This window comes from Halichoeres trimaculatus, unplaced genomic scaffold, assembly GCF_033239565.1.
Source record: "Halichoeres trimaculatus isolate MK-OKI-2021-1 unplaced genomic scaffold, fHalTri1.1 fHalTri1_scaffold_10, whole genome shotgun sequence".
Taxonomy (NCBI): Eukaryota; Metazoa; Chordata; class Actinopteri; order Labriformes; family Labridae; genus Halichoeres; species Halichoeres trimaculatus.
Window position 1 is genome coordinate 12,471,160 of NW_027437187.1, and position 18,780 is coordinate 12,489,939.

Consider the following 18,780-nt stretch of genomic DNA (forward strand, 5'->3'; position numbering starts at 1 on the left):
GAGCTCTGCCAGTGAGAGCAAATATAGCAACTATAACTTACATTAACGGTCAGTATATTCTGTGTAACTCAGCTGTTGAGCAGGAGCCTGTGCTGACCTCAGAGATCTTTGATGTTTGACTTTTGACTTCAGCGTGTGTTTTCTTAGCAGAGTCAAAATATAACACACTTACACAAAAACCTTTTTTTTCTGTTTCTTCCCCCTGTCATGACCTGTGCTTATGTTGGACTTGCTCTGGTAGCAGTTTGCTGAAATCAAAATCAATGACGGTTGTAGTTCTCAAACACTGAAAACTACATTTTGCATTTGGGATGAGATGCTTGATTATAAGTCTGTTCAAACAAACAGCCAGCCGCGCTCCAAGCACACACGCGCGCCGTGTGTATATTTTTCTTGTTACTCCCAGAAGGAGCGTGACGAGCAAGTTAATCTATCCGCCAGCAATGCAGCATGACACAAAGCTGTTTATTTCCCTCTTCCTCCCTCTCTCTCTCTCTCTCTCTCTCTTCCTGTATAGCCTAATCAACTTTGTATCAAGCTAAATAATGCCGTAGCGTGAAATTGGTGTCTTCAGTCAAAAAGCACTCCCCAGTCTGTACTACAAGAGAAGGCAATTATGTTCCCCTCCTCTCCCCGCCCTCCACCCCATCCCTCCTGCTCTTGTTGTTCCTGTGCTCTGAGTTTGCATGTGTGTGTGTGTGTGTGTGTGTGTGTGTGTGTGTGTGTGTGTGTGTGTGTGTGTGTGTGTGTGTGTGTGTGCATGTTTTATCATTCATTCTGGCTCTTCTTGACATCACTTGATACTCTGTCGATGTTGCAGCTCACTCCTCTTGTGGAGAATGTACAGTCTTTACGTTACGTGTGTGTGTGAATGTGTGAATGTGTGTGTGTGTCCCAGTCTGTGATGGTGAGTGGAGGCTGCTGGGGGAACTTCTAGTTCAGTTATTCCTGGATCCTTCCCCAGAGTGGAGGGACCCCAGAGGAGCGCGCTCCCTCTCCTCCTGCCCTCTCTTTCTCTGTCCTACTCCTCATCACGCTCCTCGCTGCCCTCCTTCACCTCTCTTCTCTCTCCTCGCCGTGGCTTTGCTTTTCACCTCTCTCTCAACCCTTGCCTCCTTGTCTCCTTCTCTGACCTCTCTGACTACCTTTCTTTTTCTCCTCGCTCTTTCTGTCTCCCTCACACCACTCCTCACTCTGTCTCCTCCTCTCCTCCTCTCCTCTCTCCACGACTCTCTTGCTATTGATTCCTCTTCCCGCCACACTCTCTCTGACAGACAGAAAAACAAATGTCAGATCAGAGAGGCTCTTTAATCTCAAGCTGTGTTGTTTGGCCCTGAACATCAACTCTGTGCTTGTTTCAGTGTGAGTGTGTGTTTAAAAACAGGCGTTGTGCTCTGAACGTGTCGAGAGGTGGATTTGTTGTGTGGTATTAAGCAGCTATTGCTCTGAAATGATTGTGTGCAGGATTCCTGAAACAGATGATGGAGGTTTCATTCACAAAAGTCTGTGATGTGCTCATGGCTTTGTCATGATGAGTTACTAAACACTTAAGAACATCGAAGTGTTTCTTGCCTGATGTTTTAGGGGTTGAGTTTTGGGATGTCTTGGAGGTTTCATAGCAACACAGCGGGTAAGCACAGCGTGATTTAGAAGCACAGTGACCTCATCGACAGCAAGGAACGAAAGAGAAAGTGTGAAGAGTCCATTAAGCAAAGAGATGGGGATTTTCCAGATGAAGTGAAGAATGATAAAGAGGGAGAAAAATGATGGGTGAGAAAAAATCAGTTAAGTTACAGTCAGATAGGAGTGACATGATGGATCAGAAGAGAGGGTGAGGAAGAGATTCACAACGAGAGAGGAGGAGAGGAGAAGAGGAGGAGAGAAGGAGAGAGGCAGCAGAAAGAGAAAAAGATAGAGAGGGCGATGAAGCTTGTCCGCCAGGCTTTGTGTGGTTGTTGTTCTTTCTCTGTGCCATCCATCTAAGCCCTCTGCTACCTCTGTCCCTTTACACACACACACTCACACACACACTCACTACGTCCCAAACCCCAGACTAGCCTGGTGTTTCTGGCCAATGGCTCAGTGCTTGGGATGTGTGTGTGTGTGTGAGTGTGTGTGTGTGTGTTTATGTGTTTTAAGGCTGTTTTGTTCAGAATGCAGGCGGGCAGAGAGAGCGGTTTTACTGCTGATAAAAGTATTTGGTTAATCAGCTTCTGTCCTCGTCCCCTGACTAGAAGTGCTTGCTCATGTGTGTTTATGGGTGTGTATGTGTGTGTGTGTGCTTGACACAGGCCATTGAAGTTAGGGGGGCTCCCGAGGGGCAGGCTGGGGATGGAGATTGGCATCAGACTTCGGCCAGTAGCATCACAAAGTCACTCCAGAGGGACAGGAGGGGCAGCCAATGAGAGAGTCCCTTTGGAGCTGTTGGGAGAAAGTGGGTTGGGGTGGGGAAGTGGGAGCTATGAAGTGGGCTGTAGAGGGGAAATAAAAGAGGGACAGAGAGGCAGAGACACAGAAAGGAAGAAGAGAAGAAGGAAAAAAAAGAGCGTCTAGGATGAGAAGGAGAGACAGACAGATAAAGAGAGTAAGAGCGAAAGAGTGAGCGATAACAATTACCCTCTTGACTTCTGTCCAGCACCAGTTGTCAATCAGCCTGTCCCTTCAGGCGAAGAACCCGTGTATCATTGGTTACACTGACCCACATCCCGCCTCTCTGGGCCGCCTGGCCATTGCATGATTGGCCACAGTGACCCGCTCGTCAGAGAGATCTGGGAACACTAGAGCTTTGGACTGCCCGGGGAATAAATGGCCCTGATACCATGCGTGCCTGCATGTGTGTTGTTTAGGAGGAAAAGACAAAGGCTTTTCTTATAGAGGCTATAAGTGCTATCATGGGACAGGAGAGAAGGAGGGACAGAGAAAGCAAGAAAAAAGAAGGAGCAAATGGAGTGTGGTACTGTGACAAAACAAAACAATATGTGACGACAGGAGAAGGATGTAAAGGCAAACAGAGCAGGAGAGGGCATCTACACGTTTGAGTAGAAGGAGGGGAGGAAAAGATGATGAAGATTGAGTATAGGAGGTGGAAAAAAAGAAAGAACAGAAAATCAGTAAGATATGGAACACACAGGCATATGGTGTTGTTTATACAGCAGAGAAAGATGGAAAGGCAGAAGAAAGAAGGTGATCTGCTGTGCTGTGTTGTTGTTTATGTGAGTCTTTGTGTGCATGTGACAACTGTAAATAAGGACAAGAACAACAACAGCAACTGTGTAATTAACCATAATGCACACAACTTCATCTTCCCTCCTGTCTTCTGCCAACATTTGTCTAGTTATCATCCACGTTCCTCTGAGTCACGTCTAGAAATGAGTCACATTTTTTGTGCTAATAAAACCAAAATTTCATTCGTATTAATGCCATTGTTTTTGTGTTTCATTTATATGTTTTTTACTCACAATTCCACACCTGAAGGAGATTTATTTATGATGTAGCATTACACAACCACAAAGAAAGATGATGTGCTGGAGGACTTTAGGATGCAAGCTGTTGTGTGTGTGGGGGCTGTATAGCCTCAGACTGGTCAGGGTGCACATCACTGGCCACTGCCAAAAGAGACTACAACTGGCATCAGATCTGGACCTCAGAGCAAAAGGGAGGAACAGGGAACAAAAGAGAACAGTGGTGAGGGGAAATGAAGGAGATCAAGGTGTTGACTGTGCCTCTGAACTCCCATGATCACAATCCAACTGTGTCTGTAGGATGAGCTGGACAAACACCTCTGATTCATAGAGGCCCCCTCACTTGCCAACATATATAACATAGCACACATTCATATGTAGGGTAAAGAGAATCACTGCATTGTAGTGTCAGGATTTTTGTCGAACAGTCTTAAATAGTGATATTTATTTATTTAAATCTAAGTCCTTTATTTTGGTCGTTGATCATGAGCTGGGTTGAAAAAAAGTTAAAATGCTAGATCTCCTGAATAAATCTTAAAAACTGACTCGCATGTGCTGCTCATTTTTGGGGAAATATGGCTCCTGATTTGGTCTGTAGACATCATCATCATTCAACTTTTTTCAAAACAACTGGTGCTAAAAAAGTAAACTAGAAATTGCAAAAATCAGAAATATTGTAGAATTGCAATTTAAATCAAATCATCACTTTACATTTTCACAGAAAAGGTGCTGGGAGATGTTTCTTGGTGATTTTCTCAGCTCTTTGTCTGCTATACGAAATGTGCTTGTCTGTATAATCCCTGTGTGCTAAAGAGCACAAGGAGAAATGTAATTGCAGTGATGTACAGACAAATCACACCCCGTCATGTCAATTAGATGAATAACATACAGCAATTTAATCTGTTAAGTTAACAAGAACAAGGTATGTACCTAATTTATGAGAGAGGTGACTCTAAATGGCTTCTGCTGTGATCTGGCGCTATATGAGAAATAAAATTAACTTTACTTCTGGTTGGGGAAACACTCTGATCCTCTCCTTGTTCATGTTGGGCTGTAAAACCTTAAACCTGTTTCCTCCTGGTCTGGCTGCGCTCACTCTGCCAGTTTGTTTTTGTAATCAAGCTGGATAGGATCTGGTTTTGACACCTTTTGTTTTAAAAGCCTCTGGCTCCTTTAGCTAGTTTCTGTGTACAGCTTCCTGTCCCGCTTGCTCTGCCCTCTGGCCGGACCGCAATAGAGCAGATCCAGTGTGAGTGGACACTTTGACTTGAACAGGAACCTGTCTGATACAGTGCAATGATGGAGCGGGGCCAGACCAGAGATGCATCTGGTGTATTTTGTCTGTTAGGACAGGGCTTCTTACAAGTAGGACACAGTATCAGGCAGACCTGTGCTCAGAATGTTACGGCAAATAGGTCTGAGACGATGCGACTCGAAGATTGGTTAATTCAGCATTGAAGACATTGAACATTGACTGTGCAAGACTTTTATGTGCTGAATCTATGTCTGTGCTCACACACTGTCCAGAGATAAAGGTTTCTATTTAGGCCAAAGAGATGACACAAAAGACCAGGTACAGTACAAATAATCAGCTGCTGTAGCGCTAGGCCTTTCACGATAACAAATTTTGCTAGATGATAATTTTCCATGAAATTATTGCCGATAAATGAATTATTGTCAATATTATTTTGATTTTTTTCCATTCTTTTTCATTCCATTTTCCATTTTTCATTGATGTAATTATGATAAATGGGATAATAAAGTGAGTACACCATATCAAAAGCAAGAAACTTTAATTTCTTGAGAGTATTTAACGGTAATTAAAGGTCAGGATCTTTTAAATAAAATAAATTAAACAAAAAATATAATAAATTTAACAAACAAGGAAGAGAAAAAAATACAATTTTAGAAAAACTTTTAGAAAAAAATACATGTCAATGAAAATAATTAATACTAATCAAAAACAATAAAACATAGACCCTGTCTCTAAAGAAAAAGCAAAACTAAAAAAAAAACAACAATAAAAACTATAGCCTAAATAAAAGGGAGTATAAACAGTTCCTGAATTGTTTGTAACATGTACTTTCTTCCAGTCAATCCGTACTGTCTGTCAAACATTTTTAACGTTTCTGGCTTTCAACAGTATTGAAGGGCCGTATTTCTTTGGCAATGTAGCTGTCTTTGAGCGCCCACCATTTGGTGCTTTTATTTCTATTTACTTTGCAGACCAAAAGCCTCAGTAAGAGCAGATTGTCAAAGAACAAGGCTCCGCTGCACCTCCCCTTCTTCTTTGTCGCCACTATTTTCAAACAAATGCGACATATCAACTCGTTTGTGTTCATGAGCTCACACTTTGTTCATTCTGATAAAAAAAAAAAAAATATTCCCACACTGGGACTGTGGCAGGCGGCTTAAGAACCGTACATTTCGTGCCATCACTCATATTAGTGTGTGTTTCCTCCTTACCCTTCAGGACGCTCGCTTCAGCTCCCTCCGTGTGTATGCGCAAGCAGCCCCGTCTTCACCCCAAAGATCGCATATTTGACAGATGCTCACTCTGCTATAAATCTGCTAAATCCGCTATAGAACCTATGCACCCCGATGTTAGGAAAGATAGACGTAGTGAGCCATCTTCTCATTCAGCCTCTTTGGTCGAAAGAGAGGAGGAAAACAAACATGCATGCACGTGTCAGTTTATCGAGGCTGACAAACTCACCCAGGACGTTTTTATTTATCGTTCGGTTAATTGATTTATTGATTATCGTGACAGGCCTATGTAGCGCAAAACACTAACTGGTGTCTTCAACCTTTATAGTCAAAGTTGTAATCTCTGATATTTCCTTCTTCTTAGAGTTGCTGCCAATATGAGATCGCTCATTTCTTTCGTCCTTTAACTCATTCAGTGTGTGTTAGCATGCCTGGCCCCTCCCACACTACTTCTCAACCAGAAACATGCACACACACACACATACACACACTATCGACCCCCTGGTGTGTGCAGGGTTCACAGTAATGCTGTGTGTGTCTCAGAGGAGACACAGAGGGAGGATAGGGGATCTAAATAAAGCTGTGTGTGCCTGCCTAATGAAACACACTGTATTCCCAACAGTCAAATCAGGAAAAATGGGCAGAGCTACCAGTACATCTAAATCTCTCTGTACAATCCAAAAAGCTCTTCAACCACCAAAAGAACATGTCTTTTATAATTTCACAGTTTGAATTAGTTGGGTAAAAAAATCTTTGAATCGCTGTCACATCAAGACCAAGGTTTCAGTAAAGTGTGCTCACAGCAGGAAGCACTCCTCACGTTGAAATGTTGATTTCAACCTTAAACTGTGAAACCTGTGCCAACATAACAGAGGTCCTTTTTTATGTTTGTGGAGGCTTCATAAACTGAGCGCATCCAACAGTCTCATTAAAAGGTTTTATACTTTGGGTGTTTCTGAGGAACAAACTTTTCTTTTAAGCTTGAAAGTTCTTAGTTTTCCTCTGGTTTTCTCATTTCCCATTCCTCTTCTGCTCTGTTTCTGTCTGCTGTGTTTGGCAGACGTGCCGTCATGGTGTGAGGTCTCTATCCCCGCTTGGTTCAGTCCAGGCACATGCATGGCCTCCAAAATCCTGTGTGGGTCCATCTCAAGTGCATACCTCTGTGTGTTGTAATGTGTGTGCAAATGTGTTTGTCCAGGGATCTATTAGCCTGTTATTAGCACGCTGCGCTCCACATCTGGTCAGAGCAGCAGAACCAGCTCCAGCACGGGCTTCTCAGAGGAAGATTTCAGACTTACTGAATCCTCATCTGGGTAGTTCCTTCAGTTTTTGAAGATGCTGATAAAACCAGCAGTTTTTACTGAACACCTGTATGTGTGAATCGCAAGGCTTTCAGCTTAATTTGATAAGCCTGACTTTATTTTAAAAAGCACACTACAAACACAGTAATATTAAAAAATCAAAACAAAAAACTAGTCAGGTCTCCACAGTTTGTTTTCCACTAAAACGGAACACTTCACTGATTTATTGCTTCTTGTTTTCATTTGAGCTTTCGGAGTAGCTTAACTGATGACTGCGGTGGGTGGACAGGGTGGGGTGTGTTTTGAGGAAGCTGATGTGGATGTGGAGTCAAAGGTTGGTAGAGATGTAAGGGGTTGTATTGGTGCCATTGGAGCTGTGGGTTCTGGAGAGAACAGGATGAGAACTGGAGTTTTGAGAGATCGGAGACAGAGGTGAGTAAGTGTTAAGTAGCGGGGAGGGGATGTACAGGAAAGCCCATTGTGTGGTGGTTCAGGCCATTTCCTGTTTGTGTGCCAGCTGTACTTCCCTCCTTCCTGTTGTACCCGGGAAGTCAGTGTCACATTCCAGCTCTAGTCAACTCTGTGTTTGTGTTCACCAGGGAGATCCCAAGACTGTGTCACTGGCAGTACCTGCGTGTGTGTTACTTTCCTTGTTTATTTTTAGGAAAGTAGGAAAACACATACTTACAGCAACTGAAATGCAGGATGTATAATTTCTTAAGAGGGGCCGAGAGCCATGGAGTGTAGAGACTGTTTGAAAAGTCAAATTATCTGTTGTCATAAAGTCCAGTGAAGCTATTCTAATTGCTATCAGTAAAACTCATGGTGATAGTATTAGTCTCGTGTTGTAAACATGACAAATGACAGATCAAAAATAAGAGCAGCAGTGACAGAAGATACCTTTTTACAGAGCAGCAGAGGAAAAAGAAAACCAAAAGGTGAAATTATCCTGAATCTTGATTTTAAAATACAACAAACAACCAAATTTTAGATTTTTTTTTTTAGAACCTGCAGAATTTCCCTAAAAAATAAAAAGTCAACTCCTACAGGAGTAATCCCTACATGTGTGTCAGTGTCTGTGTCTGCCTCAACCCTCTCTTCTGCCTGTATGTTGATATTTTGGTTGTATAGGGGCATTTCTGGGCAAAGAGTAAGCATGGGTACATCAGCCTATCACAGAGCACCCAGTGAGCAAGTGACTTCAAGTCAAAGGTCACGCAAAGTTTGCGTTGATGATTAGAGCTGAAATGATTCCTCAAATGATTCGAGGTACTCGATTACAAAAAATACTCAAGTAATTTTCTCCGCCTTGAGGAATCGTTTAATTTTAAAAAAGATTAAAGAGTGGTATTTCAAATAGAGCCGAGGCCATATTAAGAGAGTTTTCAGACCCCTCAAGCTACCTCTTATACAAAATAGCAACTAGCAACAAATCTAGCTTCTTTTCTGGAGTTTGGAGACTAATGGGTCATTCTACGAAACAGGTGCCATTTGGGTCCGCAACATTTGATGAGATGTACAAGGCACAAAAAAATGTGTCAAAGTGTGTTTACAGATTTTGGAGCTACCAAAGCAAGTGCTCTTATTGACATGCTGTATCAGAAAATTCTATTTCTTAAAGAGGAAAATTTTCATTTGAAAAATAACTGCTCTTTAACTAAACAAAAACGTATTTTATCTGATTACTCGATTAATCTATGGGATTTTCAGTAGAATACTCGAATACTGAAATATTTGATAGCTGCAGCCCTATTGATGATACAGAATGGAAGCTATTCAGAGCAGATGTGATAGTAAACGCAGCTTGGAGGACAAAATACACAACCAAAGTGAAACGAAAACACAGAATGGATAAAGCTTTTTCCTTAACGGGGGTGAAAATTGGTTTGACTTTCAGGAACTTGGAGAGCAGCACTGGATGGAGAGAGACATAAGTTGCCATGTGTCAAATACTTGTGATTAGCTTGTGCTAACATGCCAAGTCAAATGCACTGCTCTGGAGTCTCTCCCATGTAGAAACATGATGCTTTAGGTGGTTGCTGGGCTAGTGAGTGGTGTTCACATAGTCACAGTCGGAGGCTGTGGGTGTGTGCTGCCGCTGGCACTGAGCCAAGGAGGAGGAGCCCAGTTCTAATGTTGTGTTTACTCACAAGTAAGGAAAATTCCTGCAGACCCTACCTTGAGATCAAACCAGGATGATTGAGAGCAATACAACGAAAAATGCGTTTGATCGGTGAAAGCACTTATTTCCAGTCAAAGTGCTCTCACCTCTTTCATTTAAGATGATGATAATTCATCATGTCAAGCTGTTTTATTCTCCTTAGTTTCTCAGTCTTGGCTTGAGGTGAACATGTGAACCTTAAACTGACAGTAAACTAAAGCAGCAAACTGCACCCTCCCTTCCCTTTACATCTATAAATTTCATGTGCATATTTAGTTCAGCTTTACTTTCTGTGTCTCTGCAGCAGTAAGAGGTCAGCACTTCAGTTTCCTGAGCTGTGTGCTCATCCTGAGCCTGCTGTGAGGTCAACAGGAAATTATAATCAGCTGTGATTGATGCTCAGAAAGATATTATGGTACAGTTAATGTACTTATTGCTCTTGGTGGAGTTAGCAGTTGTTGTCTGCCTCTAAATGGTTTAAGTAAAGAGATCATGATTATTTTTTGATCAGCTGATTTTTATGTTTACTTTGACTCTGCTCAGTCTCCGTTGTATTTTTGTCACTGACAGTTAATAATAAACATCAATTTAAATTAGTCTCTTTTCTCTTCCTTTTTCCCCTCAGCGGTAGAAGAGGGGGAGTCTTCTGAGTGTGGAGGGACCTGGGATGAATCAACTGTCCAAACAGGTTAGTGTACACACACACACACACACACACACACACACACACACACACACACACACACACACACACACACACACACACACACACACACACACACTGATCCTGAAGTAGAGTTCCAAAAAGCTGTCGAATCCGCATGAGGGTTTCAAGTCTATATGTCCCTCTCAGTTACACACACACACACACACACACACACACACACACACACACACACACACACACACACACACACACACACACACACACACACACACACACACACACACACAGAGTTTAATATCAGTTCCACATGGTTTACAATGGCCTGCTCAGAGGGATACCAAGAGGGAAGAGGAGAAGAAGATGGGGTGAGTGAAGACAGGCGGGATGAGGATGGAGGGATTGTTGTGGGTGTTGAGAGAAGCAGAAACCATATATAAGAGCAAGAGGGAAGAAACGAGGGAGAGATGAGGAAAGAGAAAGCTCTGACTGCTCTCAGGAGTCAAACTGAATGGAAAGAAAGATGACAAAGGGGAGATGGAGAGAGCGCTGGGTGGAGGGGGGACAAGAGAGAGATTTGTGTGCTTTTCAGTCCTCTCTGTGGTCTGGGGATGTCCTGGGACGAAGCCAGTGATGGTAGGCCTTTTCTTTGCTTTATGATTTTTTTGGGGTTTTATTTTTTCTTGTTTTTTCTCCAAACTCTCAGCACCATTTCTCTCTTTTTCTCTCCCTCTGGTTTCTCTTCTCGATTGTTTCCTGGGATGGATGTTTGAAAAATCCTCACTGGTCCCGTCCCTTGATGGAAAAGAAACTGCTGAACCAACTGCATTCCAGGGTTCATGTATGAAATGAGAAATAATACACACTCTGTCTGTGCTGAGGGATAGGCATCATTTGGATATCTTTCTGTTGGTTTAAAATCTAACTAGGGCTGCAGCTATCGAATATTTTAGTATGCGAATATTCTACTGAAAATCCCACTGATTAATCGAGTAATCGGATAAAATACATTTTTGTTTAGTGAAAGAGCAGTTATTTTTCAAATGAAAATTTTTCTCTTTGAGAAATAGAATTTTCTGATACAGCATGTCAATAAGAGCACTTGCTTTGGTAGCTCCAAACACACACTTTGACACATTTTTTGTGCCTTGAACATCTCATCAAATGTTGCGGACCCAAATAGCACCCATTTCGTTGAATGACCCATTAGTCTCCAAACTCCAGAAAAGAAGCTAGATTTGTTGCTAGTTGCTATTTTGTATAAGAGGTAGCTTGAGGGGTCTGAAAACTCTTAATATGGCCTCAGCTCGATTTGAAATACCACTCTTTGATCTTTTTAACAATTAAACGATTCCTCGAGGCGGAGAAAATTACTTGAGTAATTTTTGTAATCGAGTACCTCGAATCATTCGAGGAATCGTTTCAGCTCTGAATCTAACGTCTAAAACCACCAACTGCAGAGGATGAAGTTTGCTACAGGTCAAGTCTTTTTTTATTGAGTACATGTTTTCATAAAAACCGATGATCTTCTCTAGACAAACATTTCATGATTTATTCCTCAAGTAAATGGAAAATATTAGGAACTAAATTCATACTTAAAAGTGCTGGACCTTTATAAGTAAGCATGGTAGATATTGATCCATTAGATGTTGGAGTTTTATCACATTCTGACACAGTGGGTGATGGTCAAGCAGCAATCGTCAGTCTAAAAATGTGGAGCCAGTGTGGAAGTGTTTGCAGTTCCCTGAGCGTCCTGTGCAGGTTTGCAGATATGACTTCTTATTTTATTTCATCGTATTATTTCTCTGGAGAAAGACCTGACAAATAAAATTATTATCAGTCAGTTTTTATAAAATGGGACAAAGGATGCACCAGTTAAAGATTAAAAAGAAAACCCATGCAACCAAACCATAACTTATAGGAATCTTGACAAATCTCAAGAAGGAAGAGAAACAATAATAAATCAACCATTTCCCACCGATTGACACAAGTAACAAACAATTTGCACAGACTTTTCAGTTTCAGTTAAATTCTTTGTTTAAGCAACTATAACCAAAGATTTAGTCAGTCAGGTTTTCTTTTCCAAACAAAGAACCCTCCCTTCCCACCATTTAGCTCAGCTTTATACAGTTTTTGCTCACAGAGCCAAGGTGAGAGGGTTTGGGGCAGAGAGTCTGTCAGGCAGACTATCAGATTGAACAGCTGAGCAGCAACAGAGCAGCTTCCTGCATCCCGTTTCCTCACTGAAGCTTTCTTTTCCCCGTCTGGCCGTTTTGGTTTATAGAGAATGTCTCGACCGTCTGAGGCCTTTAACTCCCCAACTTTTTTTTCGGTTCCCTCCTGCTAGCTGCTGTACTACTAGAGAGGATTTGGCTCTTGACATTTGTGCATTGTGGCCTCTCTACCAGATGACTCTGCTCCAATCACTTGTGGGTTAAACAAACAGGCATGTCGGATAAAATGATGCTAAGAAGGATGTAATAAAGCATCATTAACAGCAGCCGGTCTAAGAATATGAGACAGTGTGGGAGTGCTAAAATCTGCAGTTTCTTGAGTGTCCGCTTGAGGCTGGCTCTGGAAGTACTGAAAGTCACATACCAAGCTAAAAAATGTCTTTTCAAAGCAGAAATTAACCTTTTTACAGCTTGGTTCAAAAAAAGTCTGCTGTCTGAATCGCTAATTTTCACTATCCTCTAGGGCTGAACAGTTAATTGAATTTAAACCAACATTGCAATGTAATATAATGCAGTTTTCAAATCCCAAAGACTGTGATTTAAAAAAAAAGAGTTTTAAAGTGCATTTAAAAAGTGCAATCCACAAGTTATATTGCAGTGGTTGAGCAGAAACTTTGTTTTTAATTTACATTTCTGCACTTATGTTTGTGATTTTGATACATTTGATATTTTTGTTTACAGTGTCCCTTTTTTATTTTATAAAAAAAGTGCATCCACATGTTGACATATTTCAGTGGTTGAGCTAGAAATCTGGTCTTTCTACACTTTATTTAGTGTGAAAATCATAGAAGAGAGTATTCGTATTTATTTTTAGATTGTTGTTCATACCAGTTCTGTTGTTCTTCATCACTTTGTTCCTTTCCTTTGATTGGAAATAATTATAATATCATTAAAAGTCTATAAGGCTTGAAGTTAAATCAGTCAGTCAATGTTCTGCTGTGATTGTAATAGTTAAATAAGATACATCCAATTCATGCATTAATTCATCTCATTTCATCATAACATGTAGGCCTGGACTCCAGGAAAGAATTGTTCATATGTTGACAGCATCCTTTGTTGTGTTGGTCATACTATAGAACATTTTTTTGCTTGTCTTAAGTGAAAAATGTAGAAGATAACCCCCCCCCCCCCCAAAAAAAAAATAAATAAATCGCATGCTAAATCGCAATAATGGCCTAAAAAAATCGCAATTCGATTATTTTCCAAAATTGTTCAGCCCTACTATCCACACACACTGTACAGGGGGTGAATTTTTTTTCCAACACAGCAGTTCAGAGTATACTAAGATCGTGCCCAACCAGAGACACAGCTCAGGTCACATGGCTGACGGGCTGTACTCGAACCCCCCGCCACTTATGGCTGGGATATCCAATTTGCTTTAAAAACCATTTCAGAAACAGACGGGTGATGTCAGGAGACTCCGTCCATTAGCAGCACCAATAAAAGACAGGAACAGCAGTGTTGATTCAACAGGCATTGAAGGGCTGTTGGAGATTCATTCACTAACCTCTGGCATGTTTGGAGCAGCATCCTGAGCTGCAGCTGTTTTTGCAGATGTACTCCAAACGGCATCTTTGCTTACCCTTTGGTGTGTAACAGCTACACATTTTTGATGAAAAATGTAAAATCAATATTGATAACCAGCCTTTAGGAGCACTTAATTTTCAGATTCTTGATTTTAGGAATATCAGGAAGTTCAAGAATTAACTTTTTTCAGTCATTCACGTGAAACCAGGGAGAATCTTGACTGTTCCAGACTGTTGGCTGAAACCAGTCAGTCTTGAGCTAACTTAGTGATTTATTGATTAGTAACATGCTGACAGATAATCTTGAGGATAAAAGTCTGACTGGCAGCAGAGCATCATTATCTGTAGGTGCTGTCTGTATACAGGTAAAGTCTGTATCCAGTAATGGGTCCCTCTCTTCAGGGTCAAACCCTGTGCGTCCGCTGCCTCTGTGTGCTGACTCTGGCAGATCTAAGCTGGTGACACTTCTCAGACTTTGGTAACTTGTGCAGAGCAAAGATCCCATTACACATTTTCCAACAGTGGCAAAAAAACTGATGAAGGTGTTTGTCAGCTGCAGCTAGTTTTTCTGCTCTGCTCTGCAGCCTATCAGAGTAGAGTTAAAGACTTCCTCTGACGAGATCCCAGCAGAGAAATAAGATACTGCTGAATGTGGTAAATATGCAGTTATCTCTCTCTCTCTACCTCTCCTGCCGTGTCTCTCGTTCCTCCCCACAGGGATACCAGGCTAGGAAAGAATGACCCTTGGGGTGTCTATGACGTACTGAACCCCCCACCCCCCTGTTAGACCTGTGCTAACTCTCCTCCCGGGGCACCATGTCTGTTAGTGTGTGTGAGTGTGTGAGGGTGTGCGTGTTGAGGGGGGTGCTGACTGAGGTCCTGGGTGGCTAACTAGAACTGCTGTGTGTGTCAGTTCCTGCAGGAAGCTACAGTCCCATGACACACACACACATGCACACACACCTATCTCACACTCTTCCTCCCATAAAAGCGTGCTGTCCCATATTCCCTTACTCAGCCACTCTTTCAGTTTGGATTGTACCGTCAATTCCCCGTCCCAGCATCCTCAGCGTCGCTTTTTCTCTGTGCGCTGTCTTTTCCTGCCTTCCTAAACCTCTGTGTGTCTTTATTTCTCACTGACTGACGCTCCATCTACACCCCCCTCCCTTACCATTTTAAACTTTTTATCTCTGCTCATATTACAATAAGAGAACTCTGTGTGTGTGTGTGTGTGTGTGTGTGTGTGTGTGTGTGTGTGTGTGTGTGTGTGTGTGTGTGTGTGTGAGAAAAGGAAGGAGGATTGCTGCCTATCCCTTATTCAAGCAGATTACAAAAGAAAAAGAGACCTTGTTTCCTTTACTCCCTGGGAGATAGTGTCGACAAGGACGGGGTGAGAAAGAGAGGAGGGAGAAGGAGAGAAAGAGTCCCTCTTCTTTCCAATCTCAGCTTTCTCATTTCTGTCTGTCTCTCTTTTTTGCTTTCTCTGGAAAATGTGTATCGAGTTTGGAAAGACCCGTGGGAGGGAAGGCGGAGAGAGGTGGGAGGGTGACTCGAGGGGGAATAGCATCGAGCCAACCACTTCTTCCCCTTCCTACATCTCCTTTCCTTTCCTCCTTCTCCCTTTCTCTTCCTGGTCTTTTGGTTCATGATGGGAGACTGAATGTACCTTTAACCCCCCCCTCCTGTTTCCTTCCTCTACCTGTCCCTGCCACCTCTAGATCGTCCAAAACCACACAGCCCCTTTCTTCCTGGTTCCTTTGCTTGTTTCCTCACTCCTCGTGTGTTGTGGGAAAACAAAGAGTTGGCAAGAGTTAAAAAAAAAAAAACTCAACAGACTGCAAGAGCGAGTCAGACAGTCAGGTAGCAGCAGCTTTGGCTTGTTCAGAAGAGAGTGATGTGTTTGGACCTCTTGATATGTTTACTGTCATGTACAGATCAGAGAGAGGAGACACACGGCTAACCAGGCAACAGAGCTCTAAAGATCTCTGTGTAGATGTGTGTGTGTGTCTGCAATGAAAACCTTCTCTCCTTCTCCAGAGCCTTGTTTTTCCTCAATTCACGTCTGACAGTCTACTGGACTACACACACACTCACTCACACACTCACTAACACTCACATTCTGTTTCTTTTGGAGAACGTACACACAGACACGGGGAAAGAGCCAGTGAGTCAGAGTGGAAAAGGTTTGTCAGGTCCCCGAGCTGAAACTGAGAAACTGAGACCTTACTGCATTATTGTTATTCACAGCTAAGTACTGTGTGAACGTCAGGTTCTGTGTGTGTGTGTGTGTGTTTAGGGGTGTGTGGGGACAGACATGACTACATGACAGCGCGGCCAGAAAGTTGCCTCCACCTCTCAGATGACAGTGTGTGTGTGAGTGAATGTGTGATAGCTGGTATCAGTGTGTTTTTAGTGAGTGGATCACGTGTGACAAAAACCTCCATCACTGAGGTGGAGCACACACTTGCCCCTATCTGTCTGTTCAAACCTGCAGGGCTGCTCAGCCTCACGTGGAATAACAAAACACCAGCCTCTCAAAACGAACTGATTCAAAATGATTCCTCTGCTGCTGTGTCTCTGCAAAATAACAGTTTATTTATCATGTCATTCCAACAAGTGGTGAATGAGTTCATTAAGGTTTTTATTGAGTAAGGAGACTGCTTATCATTTCTTCCTGTCAGAGCCATCCTCTAATGATGAAGAAGGAAGGAGCCTGGAGACGTATTCAAGGAGCAGTTTATCAGAGTTTATGATAATACACAGTACAGAGTAGGGCTGCACGATATGTCATAAAACCATTTTATCGATATTTAAGCTATATTGCGATGCAGGATATACATCTCGATACTCTGATTTCTGTTCTTAAAGGGGACATATCATGCTGATCCCTGATGTAATACTTACATATTATATAATACATTTGAAAACAAGACCTTTCATCCCCTGAGTTTTCAAAAAATGAGATATTGTATTTTTTCTGATATCCTAGAACGAGATTTGATGCCTCTGAAAATAGGTCATTGCCATTTGGCCGTGAGATTTCCACCTTTGTGACGACACGAGGATCTTCTCTTTTTATTGGAGTAATCTGATAAAGCAGCTCCTTCTCTGTGAAGTCAGTTAGTCACACAACCGCCACCAAGAGCCGACTGAGTGCTGGATGCAGGGACTCTGCTCTGCTAAGCAGCTCAGCTTTACATGGTGAATTAGCAGTTAAAACACTGTAGTTTTAGCAAATGTCGTAATACTTGTGAGACAGTGATATTTGCATGCTTGTTCTGACATGCACTGTGAACCTGGACCACAATAATGCTGCGGTAATAACATAGTGAGGAACTGACGGTAGAGGCGATCTTTAGACTACACTTTCAGCATGATGGATAAAACAGACAGAGAAAAGTGAAGGAGCAGGATGGAGCCCTGTTATAGAAATAGTTTATTGGTGAAGTCTGCCTATATTTCCACGTATAAACTATACATGTTACAGTACCGGTTTGACTCACCACACTGAAGCGTCCTGAGAGGATCTGTGTCCAGGTGGATTTTTTTTCTCCTGAGCTGCAGAACCCTCCGGGTCTGACTCGGGGTCCAATACAAAAGGACGTATCCTACACTCTGCCATTTTATTAGTGCTATCAATGCCTTACGGTGAAGTTTTGGCAAACAGCAAACTCGCTCGGTCTGCTCCATTCAATGTGGCGATTTTGTAAATACTGCCATGCTGCAAAAACCGCCCCCTGGCTCTACCTCCTCCGCCCCTCTGATAGAACTGACCAATCAGAGCACAAAGGGCTGTGACGTTGCGAGGTTACAGGAGGTCATTCTGGAAACGGAGCGTTTCGACAAGATCTTCAGAATGGCCTAAACTGAGGATATTGAGAACACTATTGTGGGGAAATGAAGGAACTAAATGACTTGTACTGAGGGCAGAAATGCTTTACAGGCATCCTAGTCTGGCATAGTGAAAAGGAGAAACAAGCATATCCCCTTTAAACAATCTTTAAATTTTGAATTCAACCCTTTGATGCATAAAATGACATCAGTTTAATGATTCAAGCAGTAGGATTTTTAAAATTTGCATTTTCAAATCTCAAACCCCCAACTGATGCGATATGTAAGCAACTTTTTTCCCTCCTCCCCTAAAAAAAAAACACGCGTTTCCAGCAAAATTTTCTGGGTGGGCAGGGAAGTGAGCTGTGATTAGAATAGCAAAAGTGAAAATTACATACCGAAGTCTTAAAACATTTCACTACAATTTGTACTTGATGGTTGCGATATGATCATTTCTTACATCTCAGGTGCAACAACCTGTGATATATGGTCTATATTCAATAGACCCCCCATCTCCAGCACAGAGATGTGGCAAACATACAAAGTGCTAATGAACGCTTCCCTTTCCCTGATGCTTCACATGAGCTCCTTGTACTGGGAGTCCACGCCACATTTTTCATATGAAAAAGTACGAGCCAGTGACGGTGACAGAGGTTCAGGGTTTGTTCACAAACAGGGCAGAGTGAGCTCTGTTCACCACTTGTCCCTGCATCTGGAGACGAACAAACTGGCTCAGTGTGACAGCTGTGCATAGAGCCGTCCCTTTGGGATCAGATCAACCGACCACATCGCTAATGCCAGGTAGTAACTGCTCTTGTGTGTGTGTTAGTGTGTGTGTGCTGGAACATCTCTTTTAAAAGACCCTGTGATGACTTTAAAGGCTATGTCACTTTGAATAACTACATCACTTCTTCACTTTGCATCCTGTAAAAAGATGTCTCGTTAAAACTTGCATAAAAATGCGATCCAGTCTCCTTTAAATTGCTTAAAAAAAATACATGTCCTGGCAAGAGTCACATCCTTAGAGCAGTGGGTGATAGTGCTCATGGGAAACATAGTCTTTATCCCCCAAAAAACACTTGTAATTCCAGCGAGTCCACAGTGCCTTGAACCAA

The 18,780-nt window shown here is 42.3% G+C and overlaps 1 protein-coding gene across 2 annotated transcripts in view; it reads left to right on the forward strand.

The window, feature by feature from the left end:
- Window positions 1–18,780, forward strand: part of znf423 (zinc finger protein 423) — a 170,543-nt gene that overhangs the window by 18,068 nt on the left and 133,695 nt on the right. For both annotated transcript variants that reach the window (XM_074677441.1, XM_074677442.1), the window contains exon 2: window positions 10,036–10,098. In XM_074677441.1, the coding sequence (XP_074533542.1) occupies window positions 10,036–10,098 (63 nt within the window). The remainder of the gene's footprint in view (window positions 1–10,035; window positions 10,099–18,780) is intronic.